Source organism: Salvelinus sp. IW2-2015, linkage group LG18 (genome assembly GCF_002910315.2).
Source record: "Salvelinus sp. IW2-2015 linkage group LG18, ASM291031v2, whole genome shotgun sequence".
Classification (NCBI taxonomy): domain Eukaryota; kingdom Metazoa; phylum Chordata; class Actinopteri; order Salmoniformes; family Salmonidae; genus Salvelinus; species Salvelinus sp. IW2-2015.
The window spans coordinates 39,044,196-39,067,897 of NC_036858.1; the positions used below are offsets into that span (position 1 = coordinate 39,044,196).

Here is a 23,702-nt window from a genome sequence, read left to right on the forward strand (position 1 = left end):
TCAGCATTCAACACCATTGGCCTCCAAGCTCACTAAGCTCAGGACCCTGGGACTGAACACCTCCCTCTGCAACTGGATCCTGGACTTTCTGACTGACCGCCCCCAGGTGTTGAGGGTAGGTAACAACACATCCACCACTCTGACCCTCAACCCGGGGGCCCCTCAGGGGCATGCTTAGTCTCCTCCTGCACTCCCTGTTCACCTACGTCTGTGTGGCCTCGCTTGACTCAAACACCATCATTAAATTTGCTGATGACACGACAGTGGTTAGCCTGATCACAGACGATGAGACAGTCAATAGGGAGGAGGTCAGTGACCTGGCAGTGTGGTGCCAGGACAACAACGTCTCCCTGAACATCAGCAAGACAAAGGAGCTGATCGTGGACTTCAAGAGACGGAGGGCCGAATGTTCCCCCATCCACATTAACGGGCTGTAGTGGAGCGGTTTGAGAGCTTCAAGTTCCTCTGTGTCCACATCACCAAGAAATGTTCATGGTCCACACACACTAACACAGTTGTGAAGAATGCATCACAACGCGTCTTCCCTCTCACGAGGCTGAAAAGGTTTGGCATGGGTCCTCAGATCCTCAAAAAGTCCTACAACTGCACCATTGAGAGCATGTTGACTGGCTGCATCACCCCTTGGTGTGGCAACTGCTTGGCAGACGAACTTAAGGCGCAATAGAGGGTAGTGTATACTAGAGATTGACACAGGAGTGAAAATTCATTCCTGTCCCCTCTTGTCCTGTCAATTTGTTTCCTGTATTGTCCCGATCCCGCAACATTTATATAACCCTGTAACTTTCCTGTCCCATCCCGATAAAAATCACTCCCTTCCCGTTCTAATTTTTAAGCGCAGAAATCAGAAATAACTTCCTCTGTTAGCTGCTCGTCTGTCTGTCCCCGCTCTGTGGCACCATCGCATTAGTGGAAACCAAGACTGTTCTCAGGGCAAGCTAGGTTGTAGCTAGATGTTCGAGTCGCATCAGGGACTATTTTAGCTAACCCCTAACCCTTTCCTAACCTTTACCTAATTATCCTAACCTGCTACGTTAATTATCCTAACCTGCTCGTGCTCAGCGCTCACGAGACAGTTGCTTGTACAAAGCTGATAACAACCACCTTACGAGATTTTGGCAGCCTACTTACTTACCTAGAGTCTGATGAATTCATGGATATAGACATGTGTAATTATGTACGCGTGCATCTGATTTAAGTAGTAACTGGAGAGAGGAGTGAGAGTGAGCCCACGGAATGACGGGGGGGGGGAATTGCCTTTTTATTTTGTATACATTTTTATTAAGTTAACTACTCTATATTAGGCCTACACAGTTTTCTTTATGAAATGCTCCACACATGACATATTTATAACCCTTGCGTTATTATTATAATATCCACATGTTATAATTGTTCTATTATTTATATTTTCTCTCTGTATTGTTGGGAAGGGCCCATAAGTACGCATTTCACTGTTAGTCTACACTTTTTGTTTACAAAGCATGTGACTAATAACATTAGATTGTATTTGGTTTTGATTAGAGAACCTGTCAGTGATAGAGAATAGTTCATGTTTTCTCAATATCCATGTGTCTTTCAACCACCCCAGTCATCCAAGAAACAGTTTTGAATCAGGGTCTATTAACTAGAGCAAACATTATTCTTGAAATGGAGGAGGAACACTTCTCTAAAGTCATTTATAAGATTATAAACCATACTGAAAGATGCTGTGCTAGTCGACAAACACCCCACAACATCTCAATTGACATCCCTCTCTCTGTGCCCACAGGCTGGTGGTTTGTCAGTACAGCGGAGGAGCAGGGCTGGGTCCCTGCCACATACCTGAATACCCACAGCAACACACAAGATGACCTGGAGCTGGGAGCCTCCAAGTCCAGGGAAGGTAAGAGCTCCACACCYCTATGAATACAGGAAGAAAACCTCAACATCCAGAATACAGTATACAAGCTGCACCACAATACAGACCACGTTAGCCTTCGTCACTTCCAGCAACTGGGTGAAATTTGTGGATGTGCAATATCCCACAATCTACAACACCGCTGTACCTCCACTACCCCCATCTCTAAAAGGGTACAGTAGTCTGACTCCCACCCCCGACCCACCACCGACTGACATTAACGTCCGACTTTCCCCCGGTGTGAACAACCTTCTTTGTGCTGCTTCCACTATAAACACCCCTGAACAAGCTCCAGAGTCAGCCCTGAATAAATATCCTGGAGAAGGAGTGTCAGGGCCTAAGCCACAACTCCGGGTTGAGGTGCACTGAGTGACGTACTGTACTCCACAGTAGCAGTGTAGAAATTCAATGCAATACTAAAACGAGGTTACCTCCTTGGAGTTTAGGATGGTAAACGAATGAAAGAGGTGCATGTTTGGTTCACTGTAGGGATTGAGCTGTGAGGAGTTTGTTTATGTGAGTCAGTCACTAGTCAAGTCATGTCTGAAGTTAATTATTCCGGGCCCTGAGATAAATCATGTAAATTTATACAGACTGATTATGACACAAAACTAGAAGATATTGATGAATGTTGCAATGGTGCAATGGTCGAATGCTGCTATATTCTGCATTAAAACCTACAAATCTGACAAGAAACACACCTAAGCAAGAGGCTTGTTTGCCAAATGATCAGGCTGATTATAAAATTGGGATCCACTCATACAGTCATTAGAACTCCCTTTCCCAAAACACACAGCATGGGTGTGGCAGTCCAAGCTATGTCATAATCTAGCCATTCCCAATATCGAGAGTTGCTTTACCGTTAATGCCTTAACATTTTCACTCTCCTGTCGCTCACACTCATAGTGCTAATATTGTGGAAAAGGCCACGACTGTATTGGTCATTATTTTACAGTAGGCATAATTACATACCAGCAGTACCTCCCTAATGCATTTCATGTAGTTTGGAAAGAATACATTTTAAGGATTGAAATAATTTACTTCCAAACAAACATTAACATTTTCTAGCACTCTGGTTAAAACAGCATTTACTGTACTGAGTGTCGACTCCAAAACACTGTGACCCACATTACCCCTGGCACTGTAGATCTTCTGACTGAAGGAGAGGAGAGAGCACATGCTGCATTGAATTAACCTCTATTGTCCAATAGTTACACAGTAATCCCAACAGGCTTCTTCCTCCCTAGGCCTTCATACAGAATGCATATCCATTCCGAATAAAACATTTTTGGAGAGGAATTAATATTTCTGTTAGTGTGACAGCTTTCTGGATTTTCACATTTACACAAACCCCACAAGTGACCCCCCCACACACACACACATACATGCACACACACACACACACACACACACACACACAACACACACACACACACACACACACACACACACACACACACACACACACACACACACACACACACACACACACCACACACACACACACACACACACACACCCCCCCACAACACACCAGAGAGAGAGACACACAGAGCGAGAGAGACACACACTATAGTACTCTAGCTATCTACTCAATGCAGATAGCAGACGCTGCCAGAGTGGTCAGAGGACAATCTGTCAGTGTAATTAGCATGTATGTGTCTAGTCAGTCATGGGAATGTCTCAGGATCCATAATGAATGTCTCTGTCAGCCCTGTGGCTCCACAGCACTCTGTAAGACACTGTCATTGAGATGGGGCTCTTGTGGCAAACAGGAACTAGAACACATAAATTCAGCAACAACAAAAAAACGTCCTCTCACTGTCAACTGTGTTTATTGTGTTTATTTTCAGCAAACTTAACATGTGTACATATTTGTATGAACATAAGATTCAACAACTGAGACATGAACTGAAAAAGTTCCACAGACATGTGACTAACAGAAATGGAATAATGTGTCCCTGCACAAAGGGGGGGATCAAAATAAAAAGTAACAGCCAGTATCTGGTGTGGCCACCAGCTGCATTAAGTACTGCAGTGCATCTCCTCCTCATGGACTGCACCAGATTTGTCAGTTCTTGCTGTGAGATGGTACCCCACTATTCCACCAAGGCACCTGCAAGTTCCCGGACATTTCTGGGGGGAATGACCCTAGCCCTCACCCTCCGATCTAACAGGTCCCAGACGTGCTCAATGGGATTGAGAGCCGAGCTCTTTGCTGGCCATGGCAGAACACTGACATTCCTGTCTTGCAGGAAATCACGCACAGAACGAGCAGTATGGCTGGTGGCATTGTCATGCTGGAGGGTCATGTCAGGATGAGCCTGCAGGAAGGGTACCACATGAGGGAGGAGGATGTCTTCCTTGTAACACAGATTGTTGATCCTGCGCAGATGTTGTTACACGTGGTCTGCCACTGCGAGGACGATCAGCTGTCTGTCCTGTCTCCCTGTAGCTCTGTCTTAAGCTTCTCACAGTACAGACATTGCAATTCATTGCCCTGGCCATATCTGCTGTCCTCATGCCTCCTTGCAGCATGCCTAAGGCACGTTCAGGCAGATGAGCGGGGACCCTGGACATCTTTCTTTTGGTGTTTTTCAGAGTCAGTAGAAAGGCCTCTTTGGTATCCTAAGTTTTCATAACTGTGACCTTAATTGCCTACCGTCTGTAAGCTGTTAGTGTCTTAACGACTGTTCCACAGGTGCATGTTCATTAATTGTTTATGGTTCATTGAACAAGCATGGGAAACAGTGTTTAAACCCTTTACAATGAAGATCTGTGAAGTTATTTGCATTTTTACGAATTATCTTTGAAAGACAGTGTCCTGAAAAAGGGACGTTTCTTTTTTTGCTGTGTTGAATATGGCTTTAGCTGAAGATGTTGATGTTTGGCGGTTATGACAGTCTAATGGTGAATCTGTCCCTCATTGGAAAGACTGTCACATTAATGAAAAACACTTGGACATGTCCCTACTGAGGGTGGTCATATTTCATCATTTGTTMTTATTTTCTTGAGTTCTGTAATACCCATAATAGGCCTTAGATTGACTCATCCAATATAAGGGTCATCATTTTCAATATAATGGTTATCATAATGGTTATGATTTTTTGACATTAGTGTTCTGGAGGAGTGTGTGGGTCAGTTGTTGTATATTTTTGAACAGGGACTTCTTTTATTTCCGTTTTTCAGTAAATGTACATTTGCCCTGAAATCTGAACTGCCTGTTAAACTTCGAGATTAGTGCTCTGGTTTAGTGATGGGAAGCTTTTTTTGAATTAGATATTTTTATAAGCCCTGCCGTTTATAGTGTTGGCATGTGACAAAAGATACCTCCTTCCTCCTAATCATTCCCATCTCCTGCATTTAACTAACAAAAACAATCAACAATTATAGACCTGGCATAGAGCTGCTGCCAAAGGAATTCAGCTGGTCTATTAATTGGATGGCATTCCCAAGCAGCAATGTGTGCCCCAGATGCTCGTGCAGGACAGGATGGGAAAACCATGCTAATAACCACACTAATTACAAGCCACAGAGAATATGTCCGTAGTTTACATTTCCTGTATAACGTGCATTCACCCCCTTCATCCACCAGTCCTTGTAATGTAATGTGGTGTTGTTTCCATGTTCGCCATGTAAGTAACTAAAGTCGGTCCTTTAGTTGATTCCATGTTGTTTGTACAGTGTGTGCCCGTCTTTTATGTTTATCTGCCAATTTGTGTGTGTGTTTGTGTCTCGTCACCATGTGCGTGGGTCAGTCACTAAGCACCGTAAGGCCCATCTGAAGAGGCTGGACCGGAGATGGACCCTGGGGGGAATGGTCAGCAGGCAGCAGAGCCGAGGTGATCAGAGACAGGGCGCCGAACTCCTCCTCCTCCTTCACTGCTCATCCTTCTATTCTCTGACCCCTCACCTGTCCCATTTTCCTGAACCCATTGTACCTTGTCCTGTCTTATCTTTCATACCTGATGCCTAATGTCTTGGTTTGTGTCATATGCCGTCTTCTACACCATCATGATCCACACCCAATAACCACTAACATCGTTATAAACCAGCTAATAAACAGTCCAGACATGTCATTACAATGCTAAATTGGTTTTTACATCCACAATGGTGGCTTTCAGCAGTTACAGGTTTGACCTTATGCTAGAAGATAAACATAGAAAAAAATTGACCATCTTGTTGTTACTCAGTTTCTGCACTTGAATGCGGGAGTGTTGGAAGAGATTGTGTCATGTAAGCGGTTTATTTTAATTAACCGCTATGTGCAACTCCAATCTTTTCTGAATTACAGCTATAGCTACACAACCATCTAAAAGTTGGTAGGCCGCATGCAATATTTTGCCACTTTAGTTGGCTTTGTTACGAGCCAAATTAAACATGTACACATACTGTATGTACTTTTCAAAAGAGTTAAAAAGCCAGACGTTTATCAACCAGAGGTGTTTAGAGCAAGCAGGTCTAACGATGGATCAGGCTAATAAAGAATTGTATTCATCTGCTGGAGTAAGAGTGAAAAGTGTTTGTGCTTGCAGTGAAAAGTGTTTGTGCTTGCACACATTACACTTGCCTCGAAACAGTTTTTTTTGACAAGGGATGCGGGTTGGATTGCTGACAGCGGAGTGAGGATAGGCTATTTGAGTCCAGCCCAAGGTTTGTGCTTGGCAACAGTGTCCACAGCGTGCAAAAAAACGACCATCCTCTGGAGTAAAAATAACTTTTTCAAATGCAGGAACTACATCTTGCCTGTGGGGAAAAAAGCAGAAATAGRGCTGACTGCAGGAAAATAGTTTATAAAAGTTATGCAGGCGATGCATGTTGTGGTTAACATAATTCACCTCTTATTCAGAGGTTCCCCCCACTGGTGAATGTGGGCTCAGGAAGGTTGAATAGGGTTGCCCCTGTAGGGAGGGCCCTACCAAGCCTTAAACAGAGAGACTGGAAGTCCCATAAGTCAGTGCAGGGGAAAACAAAGCATTCAGGATGTGGCCTTTTCGGTTTTATTTACAAGGCCATACATCGTCCTATTTCTTTGCAAGTAAAATACATTTTTACTGTATCCTTATTCAGTCCTTCTAAATCCCTGATTGAGACTCAACAGGASTAGAGGAAAGGAGAGAGTTATTAGATATCAGATAGGAATCCAGTCATTCCAGAGATATTCAAACAGTCTTAACATGCAGATAGGACATCTCCTCTCCTCTCTTTACACTATTGGGCTGTGTTCCCTCCGCCTGTCTGGGTTTTACGGTGTGATGAGATGAGACCTCTGGTTTTTAATGACAGCTAGTACTCTGGCCTTTTGGGAAATTACAAATCAAGATGGCATCTCTGTTCTTTATCATCTGCTAAGTTTAGAGGCTGACCGCTACCACACCATTAGTCCACTCTGTCATTAGAACTGTTTTCACCATTTCAAGAGATCAGTGTTTGAGTTTATTTTGTCCCATATTTACACTTAGTAATTAGCAATCATGACATAAAGGCAATGTAATTGTCAGTTGCTGCAGGAAGACATTTACAGTATGAAGTGAGGGACATCATATTGTTAATTAGAGTTTCCCTGATTATTGAAAGCCTTTGATAGTAAAATGCTGGATATCTTTGTGGATCTGACAGAATCAATCACATCAGAACTACACACAGAGAAATGTCATCAAGTCCACAGAATTCTATACTTCAAACCTATATACAGTATGTCTTTATTTACTTTCACTCACGCAGAGGTGTGTCTACAATCGTTACAGTTCCTCCTATAAAACGTTGACATATTTTTCATTTGTTTGAGTAATGTTTTGTTTTTGAAGCAGTATAGGACATTTGAAACTGACGTGAGTCTCTGTGTTCCCACGTCCTCTCTGTGGCCCGACAGAGGAGAAGTATATGACGGTGCAGCCATACACCAGCGAGGGAAAGGATGAGATCGCCTTTGAGAAAGGAGTCATCGTGGAGGTCATCCAAAAGAACCTGGAGGGCTGGTGGTTTATCAGGTAAGGCCATGATTTGTGCTCCAACCACAATATAAACTGTTGCCTGTTTATACTGTCTCTCAATTATGGTTATTCTCACTCATGATCACCCCTCTCTCCCCTTTCCTTCCATTCTCTCTTCCTCTCCCCAGGTACCAGGATAAGGAGGGCTGGGCCCCGGCCTCCTACCTGAAGAAGGTGATGGAGGACTTCTCTCCCCGTAGTAGTAATAAGAAGACCCCCTTGACTGGCCCGGTGGAGATAATCAGCAACATCATGGAGATCAGCAACCTGCTGAACAAGAAGGCCCTGAGTGAGAAGGACGTGCAGACAGACGGCCAGCCAGAGGACAACCCCCTAACCACCCCCTCCCTGGTCAAGAGGCAGATCAGCCTGCCCATACCCTGCTCTAGCTCAGACTTCAGCCCTGGTGCCGCACTGGTGGATGTTAAGGGCAAAGTAGAACCAGCCTCTCCAGTCATAGCCCGCATCGCTCCTCACAGAATAGAGATCGGTGAGTTGTCATTCAGAGACTGAATTGGAAGTTATAACGGTTTGTTAAACTAATACACTCACATTATTTTATATCTATCAAATTTTGTTCTCTCTAGGCTCCCCAATCCTCAGACAAAAGCCACCTCCTCGCAGAGATGCAACTCTGGTCAGTATGAAACAAATCACAAATCCCCTTTAGATGTAAAGTCCCCTAATTAGGTGGCAATCGTAATTTTCCTGTACAGAAAATGATGCCAATTTTGTACTGTCACTAAATATGATCATATCTATTTTACAGTTATGAGGAAGGTGAAATATTGTAGTTAGTAATTTATCATTTGATTGTTACTATATGAAAAACAGCGCCACCAACTGGTGATGGACTCCGAAAATGAAGGTGCCGGTTTAGATAAGGGACAATCACTCCCTTATCACTGAGTACCCGGTTAGAGGCACAATGACGATCAGGACACAGACTCAAGTTCAACCCTTCTATTGCCTCAGACACACACAGCTTTATGGTGTAGTTGAATGAATGGTATACTGAGAAATGCAAAGAAACGGGAAATATGTGTTAAAAGGTTTATGGCTAGGCGTAAATACTATGTAATAGCAGATGATGAGTAATAATGACATAAGCAGCAATATGGCATATTATACAGTAGCATAATGACAATAACAACTAGCAGCAAGGGTTTAGCACTAGTATACACCACAGCTTTATGGTGTAGTTGAATGAATGGTATACTGAGAAATGCAAAGAAACGGGAAATATGTGTTAAAAGGTTTATGGCTAGGCGTAAATACTATGTAATAGCAGATGATGAGTAATAATGACATAAGCAGCAATATGGCATATTATACAGTAGCATAATGACAATAACAACTAGCAGCAAGGGTTTAGCACTAGTACAATGTAGCAGCATAGCCTAACGTGAAATAGCATAGCATAAATCAATTAGCATGAGGGAGCAGGTAATAGTAACAGAGTAATGACTAGCAAATGACTAGCAGTACTAATCAAGCAATTAGCATTAAGTAATGATAGCGCATCATTAGCATTAGCAATTAGCTAACAGTGGTAAACAGTGTATAAATGTCTTATGAAGTGCAAATGTAATAACTATAAACCAGCAATAATAACTTATAAATAGCAGTAAACAGTCCATTTAAAAAATGGGAGGCCTCTTACACTTCAGTGTTGTGATGCAAAAATTCTAGCAAAATGTATAGCGCATAGAATTAAAAAGGTATTGTCGGATATTAATTCTAATCAGACAGGTTTTTTACATGGACGATAAATTGGAGATAATATAAGACAAGTACTGGAAACAATAGAACACTATGAAAAATCTGGGAAACCAGGCCTGTTATTCATAGCTGACTTTGAAAAGGCTTTAGAGAAAGTACGACTGGAGATTATATATAAATGCCTGGAACATTTCAATTTTGGAGAATCTCTTATATAATGGGTTAAAATCATGTATAATAACCCACGGTGTAAAACAGTAAATAATGGCTACTTCTGAAAGTTTTAAACTGTTGAGGAGTAAAACAAGGTTGTCCACTATCGGCATATGTATTTATTATGGCCCTCGAAATGTTAGCTATTAAAATCAGATCCAACAATAATATCAAGGGGTTAGAAATCCAGGGTTTAAAAACAAAAGTGTCATTGTACGCTGATGATTCATGGTTTCTTTTAAATCCAAAATTTGGATCCCTCCACAGCCTCATAGAGGATTTAGATACTTTTTCTAACCTCTCTGGATTACAACCAAATTATGATAAGTGTACTAAATTATGTATTGGATAACTAAAAATACAACTTTTACATTACCGTGTAGTTTACCAATTAAATGGTCTGATGGTGAAGTAGACATGCTCGGTATACATATCCCAAAATAAATAAAAATAATAATTCTCACTCCAATACATGTTAATAGAAAGTTAGCAAAAATAGATAATATCTTGCTACCATGGAAAGGAAAATACCTGTCTATTTGTGGAAAAATCACCCTGATTAACTCTTTAGTCATATCCCAGTTTACCTATTTGCTTATGGTCTTGCCTACACCTAGCGAACAGTTAAAATTAAATGGGCCTATTTATATAATGAATATGAATTCGGAGGGCAGAAATGATTAAATATTGAAGCATTAGACTTTAAAGGCTTCAGTCAAACAAAAGTTATATTTAAATCCGAACTGGTTCTCTAGCAAATTAATAAAAATGTCTCACCCCATGTTCAAGAATGGCCTTTTTCCCTTTATTGAGATTACAACCTCGCACTTTCAATTATTTGAAAAGGAAATAATCTCCCAAATATCGACTATTTTTAAAACAAGCCATAGAAAGTTGGTTGCAATTTCAATTTAATCCACCAGAAAAAAACTGAACAAATAATACAACAAATATTGTGGTTAAACTCAAATATAGTAATAGATAAAATAAATTATAAAAAATGTAAAAAAATTGTATAATCTTTGTAAATTATATCATAAATAGGACTGGTGGAGTTGTGTCACACATGCAGCTAACTTAAATGTATGGAAATGTCTCCTCTACCCAAAATTAGGAAAGTGGAAGAGGGAAAAAGTAGGGAACTTGTCTGTCAGCCCTGCATTAAAGACCATAATTGGTTAAAGAAAATTGTGATAAATAAAAAGTATACAAGGTTCATTTAAGGGCCAAAATATTGGCAGCTGTGCCATATAGATTGCAAAGTAGTTGGGAAGAGATTTTCTACATACGGATTCCATGGTACGTGTTTATGAACTGGTACACAACACGACATCAGATTGAAATCTTAGAATTCTTAATTTTAAATTATTATACAAAATTATTGCAACCAGTAGAATGTTATATATATGGGGGATACAATCTGCCCAGCTCTGCAGATTTTGCTCCGAAGAGACAGAATCAACAATTTTTTACGGTCCATATGTAGCTTGTTTTTGGTCATAGATGTAGGAATGGCTGAAGAATTGCAACATTTACCTGGAGCAAACTGCAGATAGCACTACTGGGTGATCTGAAAAGTCATATGATCAATAATATAATACTTTTAGCAAAAGTGTATATTTCTTATTTACAATCTGTAAAACTTATGAGAATAGAAAGGTTCAGAACTTTTGTGAAACATCACTGCACAGTTGAAAAAGAAATGGCAAATATGAATCCAATATGGATGGTGTTAAAAGATAGATTGGAGCGGTTGAATGAAGCTGCAGGTTGGGAATAATAACAACTAATAACAACAAGATAACTAATGTAAAACATACTGTGTCCGTAAAACATGTATAGGTTTAGAACTTTTGTGAAAGAAATAGATGGGACAAACAGAATATATAATGTGTAAGCTGGAAGTAGAAGCCTAAGCGTTGTTGTACATTTGTTTATTCTAATTAGGGGAGGGGTGGAGGGTTAGAAAGTAATAAAGGAAAATATATTTWAAAAATTGGGGGGTCACTTATAAATGTCCTTGTCGTTGTTTTCCATGAAACATACATGAAATTAGTTGCAAAATGAATAGGAAATATGGTCAAGATGTTGATAAGGTCATAAATAATGATATTTAATTTTTAATTGAAGTAATAATTGTGTTCTTCAAACTTTGCTTTCGTCAAAGAATCCTCAATTTGCAGCAATTACAGCCTTGCAGACCTTTGGCATTCTAGTTGTCCATTTTTTGAGGTAATCTGAAGAGATTTCACCCCATACTTCCTGAAGCACCTCCCACAAGTTGGATTGGRTTGATGGGCACTTCTTACGTACCWTACGATCAAGCTGCTCTCACAACAGCTCAATAGGTTGAGATCCGGTGACTGTGCTGGCCGCTCCATCAGAATACCAGCAGCCTGCTTCTTCCGTAAATAGTTKTTGCATAGTTTAGAGCTGTGCTTTGGTATGTCATGGCATTGCAAAATGGAGTGACAGCCTTCCTTCTTCAAGATCCCTTTTACCCTGTACAAACCTCCCACTTTACCACCACCAAAGCACCCCCAGACCATCACATTGCCTCCACCATGATTGACAGATGGCGTCAAGCACTCCTCCAGCATCTTTWAATTTTTTCTGCATCTCACGAATGTTCTTCTTTGAGATCCGAACACCTCAAACTTAGATTCGTCTGTCCATAACACTTTTTCCAATCTTCCTCTGTCAAGTGTCTGTGTTCTTTTGCCCATCTTAATATTAACATTGATGTTAACATTYAGACTGGTGTTTTGTGGGSARTCTTTAATGAAGCTGCCAGTTGAGGACTTGTGAGGCTTCTGTTTTTCAAACTAGACACTCTAATGCACTTGTCCTCTTGCTCAGTTGTGCACTGGGGCCTCCCATTCCTCTTTCTATTCTGGTTACAGCCAGTTTGCGCTGTACTCAACTAGTCTAAAGAAGGCCAGTTTTATTGCTTCTTTAATCAGGACAACAGTTTTCAGCGGTGCTAACATAATTGCAAAAGGGTTTTCTAAAGATCAATTAGCCTTTTAAAATTATAAACTTGGATGAGCAAACACAACATGCCATTGGAACACAGGAGTGATGGTTGCTGATAATGGGCCTCTGTATGCCTATGTAGATATTCCATAAACAATCAGCCGTTTCCAGGTACAATAGTCATTTACAACATTAACAATGTCTACACTGTATTTCTGATCAATTTGATGTTATTTTAATGGACCAAAAAAATGCTTTTCTTTAAAAAACAAGGACATTTCAAAGTGACCCCAAACTTTTGAACAGTAGTGTGTATATATATATAAACTCAGCAACAAAAGAAACATCCTCTCACTGTCAACTGTGTTTATTTTCAGCAAACTTAACATGTGTAAATATTTGTATGAACATAAGATTCAACAACTGAGACATAAACTGAAAAAGTTCCACAGACATGTGACTAACAGAAATGGAATAATGTGTCCCTGAACAAAGGGGGGGTGGGTCAAAATCAAAAGTAACAGTCAGTATCTGGTGTGGCACCAGCTGCATTAAGTACTGCAGTGCATCTCCTACTCATGGACTGCACCGGATTTGCCAGTTCTTGCTGTGAGATGTTACCCCACCCTTCCACCAAGTCACCTGCAAGTTCCCAGACATTTCTGGGGGGAATGGCCCTAGCCCTCACCCTCCGATCCAACAGGTCCCAGACGTGCTCAATGGAATTGAGATCCGGGCTCTTCGCTGGCCATGGCAGAACACTGACATTCCTGTCTTGCAGGAAATCACGCACAGAACGAGCAGTATGGCTGGTGGCATTGTCTGCTGGAGGGTCATGTCAGGATAAGCCTGCAGGAAGGGTACCACATGAGGGAGGAGGATGTCTTCCCTGTAACGCACATTGTTGAGATTGCCTGCAATGACAACAAGCTCAGTCCGAGGATGCTGTGACACACCGCCACAGACCATGAGGGACCCTCCACCTCCAAATCTATCCCGCTCCGAGAACAGGCCTCGGTGTAACGCTCATCCTTCGGCAATAAACGCGAATCCGACCATCACCCCTGGTGAGACAAAACTGCAACTCATCAGTGAAGAGCACTTTTTGCCAGTCCTGTCTGGTCCAGCGGCGGTGGGTTTGTGCCCATAGGCGACGTTGTTGCCGGTGATGTCTGGTGAGGACCTGTCTTACAACAGGCCTACAAGCCCTCAGTCCCAGCCTCTTCTCAGCCAATTGCGGACAGTCTGAGCACTGATGGAGGGATTGTGCGTTCCTGGTGTAACTCGGGCAGTTGTTGTTGCCATCCTGTACCTGTCCCGCAGGTGTGATGTTCGAATGTACCGATCTTGTGCAGGTGTTGTTACACATGGTCTGCCACTGTGAGGACGATCAGCTGTTCGTCCTGTCTCACTCTAGCGCTGTCTTAGGCGTCTCACAGTATGGACATTGCAATTTATTGCCAGTGGCCACATCTGCAGTCCTCATGCCTCCTTGCAGCATGCCTAAGGCACGTTCACGCAGATGAGCAGGGACCCTGGGCATCTTTCTTTTGGTGTTTTTCCAGATCAGTAGAAAGGCCTCTTTAGTGTCCTAAATTTTCATAACTGTGACCTTAATTGCCTACCGTCTGTAAGCTGTTAGTGTCTTAACGACCATTCCACAGGTTCATGTTCATTACATTTTTATGGTTAGATGAACAAGCATGGCAAGCAGTGTTTAAACCATTTACAATCAAGATCTATGAAGTAATTTAGATTTTTACGAATTATCTTTGAAAGACAGGGTTCTGAAAAAGGGACTTTTCTTTTTTTGAGGAGTATGTATGTATGTATGTATGTATGTATATGTATGTATTTACGGTACCAGTCAAAAGTTTGGACACACCTACTCATTCAAGGATTTTTCTTTATTTTTACTATTTTACTAAAACTATGAAAATACACATATGGAATCATGTAGTAAGCAAAAAAGTGTTAAACAAATGCCAAGAGTGTGCAAAGCTGACATAAAATATATATTTGGATTTGTTTAACACTTTTTTGGTTACTACATGATACCATACCATGTAGAAAATTTTAAAAATTTATTAAAACCCTTGAATGAGTAGGTGTCCAAACTTTTGACTGGTTCTGTATGTATGTGTATATGGATGTATTTATGTATGTGTATATGTTTATATATATTTGCAAAAAATGATATGGGGGATTGGAAGTGATGCTGACATTGATGGAGCTACAGTCTTCCAATTCATGCGTTTGATGTCGGCTTTGTGCAGGCTAATCAAGTTCTCCCACACCGACAATACATTTCTGTATTAACCTCTCTTTGTGCTCGGGGGCATTGTCATGCTGAAACAGGAAAGGGCCTTCCCCAAACTGTTGCCACAAAGTTGGAAGCACAGAARTGTCTAGCATGCCGTGCTGTAGCGTTAAGATTTCCCTTCACTGGAACGAAGGTGCCTAGCCCGAACCATGAAAAACAGCCCCAGACCATTATTCCTCCTCCACCAAACTTTACAGTTGGCACTATGCATTSGGGCAGGCAGTGTTCTCCTGGCATCCGCCAAACCCAGATTCGTCCGTCGGACCGCCAGATGGTGAAGCTTGATTCATCATTCCAGAGAACGTGTTTCCACTGCTCCAGAGTCCAATGGTGGGCGAGCTTTACACCKCTCCAGCCACATCTCTTGGCATTGCGCATGTTAATCTTAGGCTTGTGTGCGGCTGCTCGGCCATGGAAACCCATTTCATGAAGCTCCCATCGTACAGTTATTGTGCTGACATTGCTTCCAGAGGCAGTTTGGAACTCGGTAGTGAGTGTTGCGACTGAGGACAGATTATTTTTATGCCCTACACGCTTTAGCACTCGGCGGCCCCGTTGCATGGCTATTGCCGAAATTCTCTACAAACCACACAGAAAACAATGTAAACACTTGACCATTTAAATAACAAGAATAAAATGTAAAGTATAAGTACAAAGTAATAGCCTTTTAATAACCATTGTAAAAAGCTAATTACCCTCAACAACATTATGTGCATGACCTGGTGGGTGAAGAGAATCACTTACTCATCATCGACACATTCACATCACGCCAGGGAGGTTCAGAGTTGAGAATCCTTTGCAGAAAAGAGCCGATAGAAATGTCCAGTTGTGGTAGAGTAGCCTACTCCTTTCACTGGAAAAATGAAACTGACTTCTGACCCCGGGATGGGCCGCCTGATTCCTATAATTTTTTTAAACTTTTTTTGTTTGTTTAGCAGATGCTCTTATCCAGAGCGATTTACAGGAGCAATTAGGGTTAAGTGCCTTGCTCAAAGGCACATTGACATATTTTTCACCTTGTCGGCTCAGGGATTCAAACCAGCGACCTTTCGGTTACTGTTCCAACGCTTTTAACCACTAGGCAACCTACCGCCCTTACATCAGTTCCGGCCTAAAGTTCCTATTGGCTCAAGGTCAAGGTGGGCAAGGTCAAGGGYGATGATTGGCGGGTCAAGGYTCCCATGAGAGGTCAGAAGTGTGACCTGTAAACAGACACMTCACACCTCCAAGGCAGAGGGGGAGAGCATCCTTCCCACTGCAGCAGACTTTCAGTAAATGTAAGCAACTCTATACTCAGGGGGAGAAGATGTTTAACACTACATATATTTAGAAAGCATTTGAGTCATTTCAAGGCCTATTCCTCAACTTTTGTTGAATAGGAACTACATCATATGATATTTAATATTTTAATATTTTGATCATATTTTTACTATGTACTTGTGCTTTTGTCCTAAAAAGTGAGTACACTAGGCAATTTATAAAAACATTTACAAGAAAGGTGAGATTGTAATCTTTCTTGCAGCATTACTAGTTATTGTTTATGYCCTTCTCATYATAAATKATTTATTTTGGGTATGTCTATTTAGYGGGAAATRGACATCTAACAGGATCGTTATTTTAAATTGGAAGTTAAACTCTATGGCCAATTATTATTGTTTCCTTTTAACAGTATCAGCTGTGCAGTACACATAATGCTGTAACATTTTTTCCACTCAGGGATTCAATTTACCCTCGCCACCAGAGCCCCCTACTGTTGAAGCAGAGTACTACACCATTGCAGAGTTCCAGTCCGTCATTTCAGATGGCATCAGTTTTAATGGAGGGCAGAAAGCAGATGTAAGCTTTTTTATGTATATTTTGGAGTGCATGCATGTCCAATGTGTTATTGTTTTTGACATTGTTCAGGTAAATTCTTGAAATTAACAGATACTGCATGTAGTTGATGAGGCCTATTCTTACCCATGCATTCTCTCTGTTCTGTCTTGTAGGTGATCGAGAAGAACTCTGGTGGCTGGTGGTATATCCAGATTGGTGAGAAAGAGGGCTGGGCTCCCTGCTCCTACATCGACAAACGAAAGAAGCCCAACCTAAACCGCAGGACCAGCACTCTGAGCCGGCCTAAAGTCCCGCCCCCAGCCCCGCCCGTCAAGAAGCAGGACTTTGTGGAGACTGTCCCTACCAGCAGTCCTGGTTCCGAGGCTCCAGAGTCCCCTGCATCTSCCGGAAGGCCTGTGTACGAGGAGCCAGAATATGACATTCCTGCCATTGGGTTTGATCTGGAGTCAGAGTTTGAGTTCCTCAGGACAGATGGGTCCTCAGTGGATGGGAAGAACGAGGATAGCTCCTCAGAGAAGGGCTCTCACCTTTCCTCCAAGCCATCTCCAGCCTCATCTCTCCATAGTGCCTCCTTCAAGATGGGCGAGTCGTCTGAGGACGTGGGGCAGGAAGAGGAGGAGCCTGAGGGAGAGGAGTGTATCTATGAGAATAACTGCTTCATGCCTTTCAGAGAGATGCCTTATACACAATCCAGTGGRGACTCAGACTCCCTGAAGATTAGTGCCCCGTTGGAGACTAGCAAGGCTGAAAACTCTCACTCCATGTTTGGGGCAAGGAGAAAAGGGAAGACGATCCAGCTGAACGGCAGCCAGTCCCTGTCTCAAACCAAAGCAGAGGCCGGGGCATCCAGCTCCAAACCTGCCTCTACAGAGTCCAACCCAGATCTCTCCAAGCAGTCCAGGCCCAAGAAGGACAACGATGAGCACAAGATGGGCTCCACCAAGTCCTCCACCAAACCTAAGCCATTGGTCAGGCCTAAGCCCCAGCTGGCCAAGGCCTCCAGTGCAGAGAAAATGGACATTGGCAGCCTCCGGAGACAACTTAGGCCTACAGGCCAGCTGAAGAAGGGCTCCAGAGGAGAAGACTTTGAAACAGCCTCTGTCATCTCCTCTGAGGACTCTGTGTCCTCCCACAGCACCTCCGACATCTCCTCCATCTATTCTAAAGGCAGCCGGGGAGACTCAGACGAGGGCTGCAGTCTCTACCGCACCACAGAGGCCTATGAGAAGGTCCAGGACTCAGAGATGAGCTTCCCTCCCGGGGTGGAAGTGGAGGTGCTGGAGAAGCAGGAGAGCGGCTGGTGGTATGTCCGCTTGGGCGACACTGAGGGCTGGGCTCCAACCTACTACCTGGAGCCTGTCAGGCAGCTGGACGACAAAGCTGGGTCAGAGTCCGATGGCACCCCTACCAAACTGGGCAGCCTGAGCAAGTCCAACAGCCTGGAGAAGAATGAGCAGAGGGTCCAGGCCCTGAACAACATCAACCAGAGCCTAAAGAGGAGCATACCGCCCATCCCCTCCAAGCCCTTTGGCCTGTTCAATGGCTCGCAGAAGAATGTTATGAAACAGCAGCAGGTGGTCAGGCCTCAGTCTGTCTTCATCTCCAAGCCGATCATCGACGGGCCAAACCCAGTAGGCTCCCTTAGGAGGGGTGAGTCACTCAACTCCACTGACCACCCACGCTCTAGTCCCACCGTGCGCCGCAACGCTTCCTTTGGTACTARCCCGCGGTGCCCAGCGCCGAACGGTAACATGGCAAACCGGAACAGACCCGGCATGGGAAGCTCCGAATCACTGGGCCGGGGGTCTCAGAGGAACGGTCTACCTATTTCCACGGTGAAACCCAAACCCCACCTCATCCACAACAACCTCCGTGAGGTGTATGTCTCCATAGCGGATTACCATGGTGATGAGGAGACCATGGGGTTCCCTGAAGGAACGACTCTGGAGGTTCTGGAGAGGAACCCTAATGGGTGGTGGTACTGCCAGATCCTGGATGGAGGTCGACCTCGAAAAGGCTGGGTCCCCTCAAATTACCTGGAAAGGAAGAGCTAGTGACACACAAATATTAAGTGGATGTGCAATCAGGTCAGAGACCATGGAAGACAGTGGAAATGGAAATGGAAAGACACTGATTTTTTACGATGGAAAGATGGAAATCAGAAGAGACAATTTACAGTATCATTGAAGTGGTATACTTTGTGTTTCCTAAACTGAGGGTGGCGACCAATCCTGCATATACTTACTTGACATTTTATTATTGTAATCTGAAGTGACAAAGAAAGTACTTCAAAGTATAATCTTTTGACAGGATTTTATCTATTCACAGACAGCCGGGGGTTGGAACCTTTGGCATTAAAATCAGCAAAAAGTCAATCACATATTTAACAAAATCATTAAACAAAAGTGGTTGATTTGATGAAATGTGCTTTTTAATCCAAAATGGAAGAATAATGGGATTTGGACACGAGTGGAGGAGCTTTGGACAGCTTTGGCTGATCAAGGTGAGTTTTTGTGATATGATAACATTAATTAATGATCTCCAATGGGCTAAACATTATTCACTTCAAATGATATTTGATCATACAATTGTTTTAATGTTTTTTTATGATTTCTTTAAAGGTCCAATGCAGCCATTTTTATCTCAATATCAAATAATTTCTGGGTAAAAATTAAGTAGCTTACTGTGATTGTTTTCAATTAAAATAGTCAAAAATAAACAAAAATAGCTTCTTAGCAAATAGCAAGTTCTTATTGCAAATAGCAATTGGTTTATTAACTAATTTACTCAAATAGCTTTTACTCTAAAAGGGCATTATCATAATTTTTTTTCAATTTCACAGTATTATTCCAACATCATAGTGTGTAAATATATATACAGTGCATTTGCAAAGTATTCAGACCCCTTCCCTTTTTCCACATTTTGTTACGTTACAGCCTTATTCTAAAATGGAGGAAATCCTCAGCAATCTACACACAATACCCCATTACAACAAAGCAAAAACAGGTTTTTAGAACCTTATTTACATAAGTATTCAYACACTTTGCTATGAGACTCYAAATTGAGCTCACGTGTATCCTGTTTCCATTGATCATCCTTGAGATGTTTCTACAACTTGATTGAAGTCCCTTGATTGGAGAAACTTCCAGAAGGACAACCATCTCTGCAGCACTCTACCAATCAGGCTTTATGGTAGAGTGGCCAGACGGAGGAAACCTGGCAGCATCCCTACGGTGAAGCATGGGGGTGGAAGCATCATACTGTGAGGTTGTTTTTCAGTGGCAGGGACTGGGGGACTAGTCAGGATCGAGGGAAAGATGAACGGAGCAAAGTACAGAGAGATCCTTGATGAAAACCTGCTRCAGAGCGCTCAGGAACTCAGACTGGGATCAAGGTTCACCTTCCAACAGGACAACGACCCTAAGCACACAGCCAAGACAATGCAGGAGTGGCTTCGGGACAAGTCTCTGAATGTCCTTGAGTGGCCCAGCCAGAGCCCGGARTTGAACCCAATCAAACACCTCTGGAGAGACTTGAAAATAGCTGTGTAGCAACGCTCCCCTTCCAACCTGACAGCGTTTAAGAGGATCTGCAGAGAAGAATGGAAGAAACTCCCCAAATACAAGTGTGCCAAGCTTGTAGCTTCATACTGTAATCCCTGCCAAAAGTTTTTCAACAAAGTACTGACTAAAGGGTCTGAATACTTATGGAAATGTAATATTTCATTTTTTTTTTTTTTATACATTTGCAAAAATATCTTAACCTTTTTTTGCTTTGTCATTATGGGGTATTATTTGTAGATTGATGAGGAAAAAACAATTTAATACATTTTAGAATAAGGCTATAATGCAACGAAATGTGGAAAAAGTCAAGGGGTCTGAATACTTTCCGAATGCACTGTATATATAACACAGAGAAATCTACTTTTTGGCTGCGCTGGGCCTTTAAAGCTTTTTGCATGTTTAAAATGTTTTGTTTAAGTTAACATTTATCTTCAAATGTTTTGTATGTTGTATTTAAAAGGTCTGTTGCTACACCTTCTCATATGTTAAATGTCATCTGCAGAATGTCTTGTGCATGTTTTTAAGTCACTTTGTTATGAAGCTTAATGTATATTTCATGTAATATTGTTTCATATAGCTATGTGTGTACGGCATCTTGTTGTAGAGCTTTGTAAATGTGTTCTATCAGTTCATTACAGCGTGTAAGTCATTTGAAACCTCTTAAAGCTACAGTCTGAGATTGAAAAAACAAAAATAAACTAAACTGTGTTCCAGCCACTTGTTTTGGGTGCAGCTGAGGGATAGGTCTAGGACAATTTTGGTTTGTGACAAAGACAGACAGCTGTGCTGAAGGCATTTATAAGAATTGTCTTCCAGAATCAATGGGTAAATATGAAGAATTTAAATAACCATTAAACAGCTTCCCAAGTTGCAGACTGTAGCTTTAATGTAAATCTTTATCAATGTTTCATGATTTTCTTGATGACACTCTACATAATGTCTTATACGTACAGTATGTATCATTCACCACCTTGGAAGTGTATTTCTGCTCTGGTCTTGTGACAAAATAAGTCAGCCTACTGTATATTTGAAGGAGTGGTAAATCAACACTTTAGAATCGTCTTCTTCTAGTAAGTACATTTTAACTAACTACCTTTTAAGGTGTTTGCTAGGTTGTAAAAAAAAATATACAAATAAATGATGAGCTGCTTATGCACTTCCATTATTCCATTTAATTTACCAGAGGAAGGAATATTTGACTTGAATATTGGAATTGAGGCTTTGCATTTGCTTTCAAAACCAAACCCCTGCGATGTGTTGAATAGCAATTCCAATAACTTAAATTGTGATCTTATCTGAGAGAAAACAAATCAATTACATTTAAAATCCTTTATTTAAACCACAAGGGGCTTTCAAGCAGCAGTGCAAATACATAAAACAATGACCCACCTGGTGCTACTCATAAATCATATCGGGAAATACTTGATACTCTTGCCCCTTTGAAAAGGAGGCACATACAGTATATAAAAAGGTGTACTCTTAATTATGCTGTGTAGTATACATTTTTATGTTTGAACATATATTCTAGCTACATCATTTTAAATAAATTATTTCAAGTAATGAATTCCCCTTGTTGAACTAACGTCTAGTTATATTGAGTTAATCTTACCCTGTTGTACAGAAAATGGAATAGAACTGATTTATCAATGGATAGGTCACATTACATACTTTCTTGCCCAAGCACAAAATTCTCAATTTATTTTAATGAAGCTGGCCCTCTTATGGCTGATGTTCAAGACTGCTGAAATATGGTTCCAATGAATGATCCTCTTTTGCCAGCTTGATTTTGCATACAAGTGTCCTTTGTCATTGTCTGCTGGACAGTATGGGAATCTAACTTTAGTTTTAGAGCTTGCTACATTGCAGAAATGTTATTTATATTATTCAGCAGAGAGAACGTTCATTTTATGATTACATGTMAACAAWAYTAATGAATTAATTGTGAATAAATGCACTTTCTGCATTACCTCAGTGTGCATTTTGTTTAAAGATGTCATTCTTTTACAGAATTATTTATAATTATTTTAATTTCTTCATCTTGTATGTTTCAAGGTATGGGACACTTTGGGGGTAATGCAAACTAAATTAAACCTTAACACATCATACTATTCAAAGCAGTGAAGCAAAGAGATGCAACAGATTGAGTGTCGGTCTTCATTTTAGGTAATGAGGGTGCTTTGATTCCCAGCAGTTAAGTAGATTTTTCTGCAAGAATCTGATCAATAGCACCCTCTTGTGCATTACTCTCTGAGCTGAACTTTTTTTGCGTACTCCATAATATTGCATTGCTGTTGACCAGCCGAAGCTAACTATAGTTTCCTATTGACCCTACTGGATTGGCTGTTGATACTTAGCGCAACCTAACCTGCCTGCTAGCACCAACATGACAGCATTTTGGTATTTGTTTCATTAGTCGATTGTTGATATAGTCCCAAAATGTCAGCAATCAAGTTTTCAAGATACTGTATACAGTGCAATCGAAAAGTTCAGACCCCTTCCCTTTTACACATTTTGTTACCTTACAGCCTTATTCTAAAATGGATTAAATACATTTTTTWAAATCACATTTACARAAGTATTCCAAATTTTTACTCAGTACTTTGTTGAAGCACCTTTGGCAGCGATTACAGCCTTGGGTAGTCTCCTTGGGTATGACGCTACAAGCTTGGTACACCTATATTTGCYGAGTTTCTACCATTCTTATCTGAAGATTCTCTCAAGCTCTTTCAGGTTGGATGGGGAAGGTTGCTGTATAGCTATCTTCAAGTCTCTCAAGAGATGTTCGATCTGGTTCAAGTCCTGTCTCTGGCTGGGCCACTCAAGGACATTCAGAGACTTGTCCTGGCTGTGTGAAATTTTTTGCAAATGTATTAAAAAAAAACAGAAATACCTTTATTTAAATAACTATTCAGACTCTTTGCTATGAGACTTGAAATTGAGCTCAGGTGCATCCTGTTTTTATTGATCCTTGAGATGTTTCTTCAACTTAATTGGAGTCCACCTGTGGTAAATTCAATTGATTGGACATGATTTGGAAAGGCACACACCTGTCTATATAAGATCCCACAGTTGACAGTGCATAATATCAGAGCAAAAACCAAGCCATGAGGTCAAAGGAATTGTCGTAGAGCTCCGAGACAGGATTGTGTCGAAGCAGAGAT

General features: G+C 41.5%; 1 protein-coding gene across 2 annotated transcripts in view; it reads left to right on the forward strand.

Moving 5' to 3' along the window:
- Positions 1-22,517, forward strand: part of LOC111978462 (SH3 and PX domain-containing protein 2A) — a 108,931-nt gene extending 86,414 nt beyond the window's left edge. The window contains exons 8-14 of one of the 2 annotated variants that reach the window (XM_024008542.2): positions 1,787-1,900; positions 5,674-5,757; positions 7,788-7,905; positions 8,037-8,398; positions 8,496-8,545; positions 16,859-16,978; positions 17,131-22,517. In XM_024008542.2, the coding sequence (XP_023864310.2) occupies positions 1,787-1,900; positions 5,674-5,757; positions 7,788-7,905; positions 8,037-8,398; positions 8,496-8,545; positions 16,859-16,978; positions 17,131-19,032 (2,750 nt within the window). In that variant the 3' untranslated portion in view covers positions 19,033-22,517. The remainder of the gene's footprint in view (positions 1-1,786; positions 1,901-5,673; positions 5,758-7,787; positions 7,906-8,036; positions 8,399-8,495; positions 8,546-16,858; positions 16,979-17,130) is intronic. The other variant, XM_024008540.2, reaches the window with a different exon arrangement.
- Positions 22,518-23,702: the final 1,185 nt, after the last annotated feature.